Source organism: Zonotrichia albicollis, chromosome 25 (genome assembly GCF_047830755.1).
Source record: "Zonotrichia albicollis isolate bZonAlb1 chromosome 25, bZonAlb1.hap1, whole genome shotgun sequence".
NCBI classification, from domain to species: domain Eukaryota; kingdom Metazoa; phylum Chordata; class Aves; order Passeriformes; family Passerellidae; genus Zonotrichia; species Zonotrichia albicollis.
Window position 1 is genome coordinate 4,012,462 of NC_133843.1, and position 9,161 is coordinate 4,021,622.

At 41.9% G+C, this 9,161-nt stretch overlaps 1 protein-coding gene across 1 annotated transcript; it reads right to left on the minus strand.

Annotated features, from left to right (window-relative positions):
- Positions 1-4,782: 4,782 nt before the first annotated feature.
- UTS2 (urotensin 2) lies at positions 4,783-8,615 on the minus strand. Its single transcript, XM_005492950.4, has 4 exons — positions 8,387-8,615; positions 6,146-6,235; positions 5,640-5,683; positions 4,783-5,019 (listed from the first exon to the last, which is right to left on the minus strand). The coding sequence occupies exons 1-4, from the start codon at positions 8,487-8,489 to the stop codon at positions 4,903-4,905; spliced, it is 354 nt and encodes a 117-aa protein (XP_005493007.4). The 5' UTR covers positions 8,490-8,615; the 3' UTR covers positions 4,783-4,902.
- Between the last annotated feature and the right edge of the window lie 546 nt (positions 8,616-9,161).

Here is a 9,161-nt window from a genome sequence, read left to right on the forward strand (position 1 = left end):
ATCCTGTGCTGTCTTTGCTACAAGTGATCCAGAGTCTGTATGTAGAAACCTGATCATGTTACCTGTGTTTCTTGTTTGGAGATGTTAACCTTTCTTGTACCCCTGCTGCTGTGAATTTGTGCCCATAGAATCATTGAGCAACAGCCCAGAGAGTTTTTGAATTGCTGTGAATCCCACAGAGCCTCTGGCCATATATAATGAAAATTCATGTGCCTAGGAGTTTGAATTCCAAGTTTGTAATCCTGGCTAAATCTTAAATGCAGGATCCCTTCTCTGGGGCTACACATTTCCTGGGTTATGGAAAAATTATAGTGTAGGAGAATAATGTCAGAGGAGTGAACAGATGAATCAGTGCCCTGTGTGATAGGACAATTATTTGCCCAAAAATCAAATGGTCTTGGCTGCAAACTCAGCAGGTTTTATCCCCTGAGTATAAAAAACCCCCAAACTTTCCCAAGGTACTCTTTACCCTGCTAGAACCACAACTTCATCTTGCAATGAAATGCCTTATCAAGCCTTTGACCTCATTTCCATAAGTTTTCAGGAACTGGCAGTTTTTACTTCAGCTTGTTCTCATCTTTCAGTCTCTGTAGTGTGCTGGAGCGATCACAGCAAGATGCACTTGTGATCAGAAAGGCCAGTGGAGGGAGTGTTGCAGCTGGATTTGCACCTGCTGTTTTGTTTCTGTGGCTTTGTTTTGCCTGGCAAAATGTTGCAGACAGTTTAGAGCTGCTTGGAAAAATCACTTTTTTAGTGGTCAGAGGGAAAACATGCTGGTACAGCACTGATGCAGTTACTGCCCCCTGTGGGGGTGTCAGCAGTTTGGAAACCCTCAGAGGATTTCGCTGGCAATCTTTTTTTTTTTTGTTGTTGTTGTTGTATTCATAAATGTAGAATTATGTTTTTAAAAGATGAGTTGTTGTGCAGATATTTTCATGGCATTGCTATGAACAGAAGGGACCCTCATGTATTTTTACAGTGTGGTAAATACTTGCTGAATGAGTAATGTATTGGTAAGTTTATCTTCCAGCTGAATCCAGTTTTGAATCACAATTGAATGAATTTTTACATCAGTTGGTAGGAGTATTTTATTGAAACAATATTCAGCTGTGGTTGAATTTACAGTTGTGATTTTAACTGTACACTTTAAAGGAGCATCTGATTTTATAAATAAAACTGAAAAATGTACTGCAAAGAACTGTTCAAATGTGTGTTTGTTTTGCTTTTGGCAATGTGTAGAAAATACTTTTAGCAGAACCCTCAATACCTTTTTTGCTTGTCTGTGGGTTGGGGTACAGTGAAAATGGCCATGTTGTGGCAATTAATGCAGTTTTGTTGAGAGATTTTGTGGTTGTTTGGTTTTTTCAGTCACACTCCACCTTGCCAGCTCCAGGATATGCTCTTTCTTTTCTGCATCCCACAAGGGCAAGGACTTCTTGTGTGTGAGATGTTAAATCTGTGTTTCTGAACTGCTGGGATTTGGCATGCAGGACTTAAAGCTTCTGTCTGTGTGACTTTTTAGAAAAGTTTTTGTTCTAGAGGAAGTGCAGAGAAAAAAATGAAAGGTTTATTTCATGAACATGGCTCATAGAGAAGGAAGTTCTTAAGTAATTGCAGAGCAACAACTTGTAAATCTTTTTCTGCTTTAAGGGACATAACAGAGAGATAGATGTGATTGATAGATATGATTGCAGGGAGTACAAGGTACAGAACAAAAGTAGCATCATACTGAAATTGGAAAAGAAAGAAGTAATCTTAGATGAGTACATAACTGAACTGCTTCTGATGAGGTAAGTGATGCAGTGCCTTGAAATACAGGCATCTTGAAAGTAACATTAGATGTATCATTGCTGAGGGTTTATTGATTTTTTTAAAGGGTTATTTCATCAATTTAAGCATTCTTAAAACTGAGTTAAATTATCTATCTATTCCAAAAAATGAGGATAGATGAAATGGCTTGTGAAATGAAAAACGTTCAGGCTTGGATCTGTGTTTTTATTCAGAGATCCTGGGCTCTCTCAGCCTATCCACATTTCTGATTCTCAGTAGCAATCATCCTCCTGCCAGCTCAAGTCCTGGCTCACAGCTGAGAACCTGCAGTTACACATTTGTGTGGATGTCAGAGGTGAGCTGCACCATGTACTGCTGTATTTTTGGCAGATGGTGAGAAATTGGACCTTGGTGCTTCATCATCCCATTCTCAGAAGTAATGGGTCTGTATTTTCTGTAGCAGATTTGCTTCAGAGCAGCCTGGTCCCTGTCAGGGTATCCATCACACATTCCTGCGAGCTCTGCCTGCTTGGCTCCCAGCTGCAGCTCCAGTTTGGCCTCTGCTCCTTCTGCCCATGGGCTCAGAATGCTCCTGGCTGACTTCCCCAGCTGCTCCTTCCCATGGAAAGGCAACACTGCCTTCCAGAATCAGGAACTGTCTGTGCCAGTCCCAGCCCTGTCTGTGCCCTGCAGCAGAGAGGGGGAGCTCTGAGCTGACAGCTGGCAGGAGCTGGGTGTCACAGGATGGGGGAGAAGGGCAGTTTGCCCTCCTGGCCCCGTCACATTTTCTGGAAAACCTCTTTGCCCAGGATTTCTCTCCTGGGAAGCTGAGAAGCCTCAGAGAAAAAGGAAAACAATATTATCTCATTTGCTTCTCCTGTGTTTTGCTGCTTTGGAATGTGGTTTGGAGATTGTTTATCCAACATGTGAATTGTTTTAACTTAATAACCAACCACAGCCAGCTGTGTTGAGGCTCTGGAGAGAGTCACCAGTTTTTCATTATTATCTTTTGGCCTTCTGTAAGTATCCTTTCTGTATTCTTTAGTATAGTATTCTTTAATATAATATTGATCATAAAATAATTAATTAGCCTTCTAAGAACATGGAGTCAGATTGATTTCCTCCCTTCAATGGGGGGTCCCAGAAAATACCACAGCCCTCCCTGGCCAGGCTCTGCTCTCAGACCTGGGCCTGAGTTTATCTGGCATCTGCCAGGAAAGTCCTTTGGGAAGGAAGCACTTGGGTGCTCCAGAGTGTCTCAAACAGTTCTTTGAGAGCCACCAGTGGTGTCCAAAGGCACTCTGAACTCCTTCCAGAGTTTCAGGCTCTGATGAAATTCTGGTATATTAGAATTATCTGAATTCCCCCTCAGCCCCTGCTGCTGTGAGCTGGCCTAGCTGGAATAATAAATTGATTTGGTATTGCTTCTTTAGATGCCATAAATGTTAGCAAGTATTTTGTAGTTTTAAAAGCTAACCTTTCACTATTTATAGATCAATTACCTTGTCTTGACCCCATCTTCCAACACTTGACAGCTCTTCATTTCTTCCTGTCTCAGGTAGATGGCCAGTGAACTTTTTAATATTTGCAATATCTTTTCTGTTATCATTCACTCTGGTTTTATTTATTTAGCTTTATGCTTGCAGTTTTTGAAAATGTTTTTCCCCCCCCGGTCTTTTTAGGCTGTACATTTCTTCCTGTCTATGTCTGTTTTAGCTCATTATTCATTTAGATAAATTTAAATCTTTTCTGAGAAGTTTATAGTAGCAGAAAAGGAGTAATTTCCAGAGAGCCCCTGACTTGCTCCACTGTGTAAGAGAAGGATGGATGTTTAAAAGATTTCAAATAGCAGCACAGGGCATCCTGCTGCTCTGACTTTGAGGACATTTTTCTCTGTTACAGCTGGCATCATCTATCTTACAATTTATGTGAAGTGAGCAAGCTGTTTTAAACCTGTAGGCTTTGTTTAAACAACACAGTCAGAGATTTATGATGTGTGCCTTTGAGATCAGTGTAGCTGTGTATCACTGTTAGGTGTTTATCTCAAGCTTTCCGTGAGCCCTGACTGGAGTGGGGTTTATGCAATGTATGTATTGGGCAGGGGTTCCCAGCTCAGACAGCTTGTGGATATTATCAAAAATGGCATCCCCAGAGACAATTCCTGCCTGTTTAGCTCAGTTTCTTGCAGTTACTATCAGAAGGTACCCAGGACTGGGAGTCTGTAAGTACTCTGCATGTGGAGGAGTCAGGCTAGGAGATTTTTGTAGCTTTTTATTTTGTCCTCTCCTTTATTTATGTTACATGCCAAGATAAAACAACATTATCAGTGAGTGGCACCTTGAGTGTCCAAGGAGGCTTGCCCAGGAAACACAGATTATTATCTCTGCCCATGGATCACCTTCCTGCACCTGTGTGTGCAGGAATCTTTCACATGGTGTCTGTCATTCCTGCCTCCACTGACTGTCCAAATCTGGGGGTAAAATCTTGAATGACAACCACATTTACCTTCCATATTGTGCTTGTATAAATAATAATCACACACAATTCTTCAAACCCATGGGCACAGGCAGTCTGTCATGGGTAACTGAGGGCTGGACAGAGGAATAATTTGTGGGTGTTTTTACAAATGACAGAGAGAAACAATAACCTCCAGCAGCAGGGGGAGCAGATGCCTGATCTGACATTGCTGATTGGTTTTGTGGTGCCTTGGGCATGGCAGGAGGGGACTGGGCATTGTTTAGCTGCCATCCCTTAGCTGCTGAACTTCTTCCTGGCACCCCAATCTACATCAAATGACAAAGGAGAAATTCCCTTTGCCTCTGGACTTGGACACAGTTGAGCTCTTCTGGGAGTTTTCACAGAACCCCATGGGAATTTTGCTTCCCCTGCCCAAGTTCTCTTTGTGTTGTGCATTTGTCACTTCCTTCCTGTTGTGCTGAGATCTAAAAAAAATACTACATTGCTCACAACATAATTGCAAAACATCAAGAATTTATTTATTTCCAAGTAGCAGAGAGTCTAAAGTTAGGTGCTGCCTTCGTGGTTCTTCATTCCCATTTTGAATCAAGCTCATCTATATACACGTTTTCAGCCATCTGTATAAATTATGCAGCCAGTCAGGGAGTTCCCTGTTTACACACAATATTTCCAGAAGCACTCAGAAAGATTCCCACGTTTCTTGTACTGTTTCCTGTCCTTGGTCAGGAGGCGGCCCAGGAAAGCATTTTGAGGGTGGTTCCTGTAGAAATTCTGAAATCAAACAGCACTGGGGAGGTTATGGGGGTGGTTCCCAGTGGGAAAGTCCATCCTCCACCCTCCCTGTGCTCCCACTGGGGGAAGGAGGGACTGCCCTGGGAAACCTCTGCTTTGCATGTGCCACTAAAACTCAGCCCTGTTCTCTGCATTTATGTTTAATTCAGCAGGAAGGGAACAGGGATGATGTTCTCTATGTACATAATGGTTCATAACAAAGCTGATTATACTGGAACCTGTGCTGGGGGTGGTGGTGGTGCAAATACTGGTGCCTGGGCTGATGAAGCTGGAAATTGGCCTTTACTTAGAGAGGGGAAAAAACCCCAAAAACAAAACAACAGGAAAAAAAAAAAAAAAACAAACAAACACACACCAAAAACCCCCCCCTTAATTCTAAGCCCTCCACTTTTTTTTAATCTAGATTACTTGCTCTCTTTCCATTTTCCCCCTCTCCCTTGCCTAACTGCTAAGTGATTCCAGCCTCAAGAACACTGTGGCATGCTACTTTAGTCTGTACTGTTTGTGAAGTCTGTTGATCTGAAATGATTTCTTGGTAACAATTCTATGTAGTTTAGTCTTATTTTTCTTGTTTCAGTGGCAGATGGTTATTTACTTACCTCTTTGATATTTTCCCCTGGGTTGTAGTTGCTGGGGGTAAGACCTGTTTTAAAGGGGAGACACAATGAAATGTTTCAGCATTTAGAAGTCATGAATTAGGCAAATAATTCTCATGTGCCAAAATGCTACAGCAGACAGAGGTCTTGGAATGGAATATTCAAGCGTAACATTATTGCTTCCCAAGCCACTGATTCTGCAATTTCTGCAATCATTGATGTTTTCTAAGACTGCTATTTTCTTTGCCTGCCAGCTCCTCTTAGGCCAATCCTCTCCTTGCTCTGGTTTTGCTGTCTGGAAGTTTTGCAGCACTCATTTGGAGATTTTGAGGTGATGTTGAGCTGCAGGCATGGCTACTCAGCAGCTTCCCCAAAATTCCACTTAACTCATTGACAGCTGTTACTTACACATAACATTGTATTTTACAAACAGCTGGGAGCTGGGGTGTGATATCTGTGGGAGCTGGGCTGTGCACCATGGGCACTCCCACTGCTGTGTGAATGCTCACCTGCTTTGCTGTCCTCACTCAGGGTGCCCAGGAGCTGGAGCAGGGAGGAGCTGCCCAACCTCTCCAGGTTTAACCTCGAGTCTTCATCAGCTGCCAAGGCAAGAAACAGGCACAGGGTGAGTCTTTTGCTTTGCATCCCTGTTTCAGTCTGTCTCAGGGGATTTCTCATCAGGTCTGTTAAAGATTTTCATGAAAGCACCAACCACACATCCTTATTAAATTCTTCTAATAGGGGATAGTTGGTTTTGTATTCCTTTCCTTCCAAGGCTTTGAGAAAACAGAAACCTTCCTGATGTTAATCTCAGATTCTCATTTCTCTGGCAGTTTTGTTACAAAAGTTTTTGACAGCAGCAGCCCCTCCTGTCACTTGAGGTACTCTCAACCTCATCCTTCCAGTGCACAGCCCAGACTTGGATGTAATTTTAAAAATTTTACTTGAGTTCATGTCTTTATCAATTAGTTCCCATGCTGCAGCTTTCCTATGGATAAAGGCAAAACTTCCTGTTCAGACCTATTAAACTCAGTTTTGCAATTACTAAATGCAGTAGAAGTTGTGGAAGGAAAGGTAGAAAAACTCACAACTTATTTTGGCAGCTGTGCTTCTTGGTGCATTTCAGCCATCTCTCATTAAATGTGTGTACCAGTACAAATGTTACCAGTTTTTCCAACACAACCGCTTGCTGGTGTGAATTAATAGATAGCTGATAGAATTAATTTATCTGTGCATAAAGAATTCAGAATTCTGTGCTAGCCTGTGCCCCAAGGCAGGTTGCCAACAGAATCCCTTAGCAGTGCAATATTCCAGGTAACTTGGGTTTTTGTAATCTGAGCAGTAAATTTTATCTTTGCTAATACATAGCAGCCATCCAAAATTGTGGGCTACCAGAGGCTGTCATCATCAAACTCTATTTGTGTAGATTAATATAATTTTGTAATTGCACTTGTAGGTGACCCTATGGAGTTCCAGTTGCTCTGACCTGCAGGGATGGGTGTGACTGTAGCTCCTCACATGGACATGTAAGAAAACAAACTGAAATAATCTCCCAACATTTCAAAACTTGCATAAAGATCAGGAATTTGAAGACCTTGGATGTGCCTGTTATTGGTTTATTCACTGCATAAAAGGACATTTGCAAAGGACAGAGGGGATTTCATTATAGGACTCAAAATAAGAATACAAAAAATTCCCAGTGCTGAGTGGAGACAATCTGCATCTCTGGCCAAGGATTATTCCTTAAATCAGAGCACTGCTAGCAGGTAAATTTGCTATGAGATTTAAAAAAGCAAAAACCCAACCCAAAACCAACCCTCTTTGAGACAGTTCTTCTGTTTTCTCCCTCCCAGGACTCTCTACATTAGCAGGGAAGATCTGAGCACAGTGACTTGAACCTAATGCAATCATGGCTAGAGCCAGCTATGATGTGACAGATATTACTCAGATATTGAGTCAGGGGTACCTGGAAATGCAAATTACATTGTGGAAGGCTTGAGGAGATGCTGGCTTAGAGAGCCCAAGATTTTCAGAGCAGACTGGGGACTGCTGATACCTCTAAACCAGCAGAACAGCTGCTCCAAAGCAGGTAAGAACAGCCACTTGTTAATAATCAGCTTTATGCACTAACTTCTGGGTTGGTTTGCCTGTTCTTTCAGAACTCATTTCAGAAAGTCTTCCAGTACCAGCCAGGTCTGATGAGAGAAACCTTCCAAATTCTGCTGTGCATTTTTTCTGAGCCATTTCAAACTTTGAGCATCACTTTCTCAAGCAAAGATTTATTCTTTCCCGGGGCTTAATTTGAATTAGTGGAAACAAAGAGCATTTTCAATACATAGTGTAAGAGAGATTTGCCTGTTCTTGATGTTTGCACTAGGTTTCCCCTTTTTAAACACAAAATTGCTTATTTCAAAGGGTAGAAACAGGAGAGACTGCACAGCAAAGTTTCTTTAAGTTACCCAATGCCCATGAGAGTTCAGACACTGAATGCCAGCCCACATTCAGTGCTACAAGGCTCAGATAGCTTTTTCTCATCAGTGCATCCTTTTGTTCCCTGGATCTCAAAGCAGCAGGGGGAACTATTTAGGGCACCCACCCTCCCCATTGTGCAAGACCAGCACCCACTGCTGTGTCCCTTGTGCTGCTGCTGTCCTGCAGCTGAGCAGCACAGATCCAGGCCCCTTGGAAAGCACACTGCTGCTTTCCCTGCTCCAACTCCATGATAACCATTAAAATCAAAATTCTCTTACCTGAGTGTTGATAAGACATCTCACTGGCGTTGATGATGGGGAGAGACAAGAGAGGACAGGAGAAGCAGATGATAATGAGACAGCAAAGTATCAGTTTATGCATCCTTGCTGTGTTGGATGTTCTGTTGTGCCTAACCCTGGAACTCAGAACTCCTGGCTAACTGCAGCCTCAGCTCCCAGTTTCTCCCATTATATAGCCACTCATGACCTCATAAACACCATCATGTTCTCTCCCCCCTTCAAAAAAAAAATCCAATGAATTTATTGCCCATTGATTCTAAATGGAAACCACTTTGCATTGATGTAATTTTTCAAGGTAACAGTTCATAGACAATAAATTTACTGTCTTATTGCTTGGTGTACAAAATGGATATTATATCAAACCAAGCACAGTAAAGTTTATAAATCTGGCATTTAAAAAAAAGTAACTTTCAGTTATAAATCATGAGTTAACAAAGGGTCAGACGTTGGTTGAAATGACCAGGGCAATAGACAGCTGATTTATGAGCCTCAGCAGTCTTGACGCAAAGCATCTGATATGAAATGCACTTTTTTTTCCCCTCTCTCTTTTGTGAGATGGATGAATGTGTTGTGTTGTATTTGTTGTGCCAGAAAAAAAAAAGTAAAAAAGAAAGGGAGTTAAAAAAGCTTGTTAACTTACAAAGGTAATACTAGGAGAATTCAATTTTTTAATTTGTTTTGCTCCCCTTGTAGAATTTCACACCTATTTATTTGGGAAAACCTCATCCAATGGTGCCCTAGAGAATTGTCTTGG

Coding starts and splice junctions, on each gene's coding strand:
- UTS2 (XM_005492950.4), bottom strand. CDS start 8,489: ATGCATAAACTGATACTTTGCTGTCTCATTATCATCTGCTTCTCCTGT. Junction 6,236..8,386: donor GATGTCTTATCAACACTCAG/GTAAGAGAATTT, acceptor TTGCCTTGGCAG/CTGATGAAGACTCGAGGTTA. Junction 5,020..5,639: donor CAGGGGAAAATATCAAAGAG/GTAAGTAAATAA, acceptor GTTTGATTTCAG/AATTTCTACAGGAACCACCC.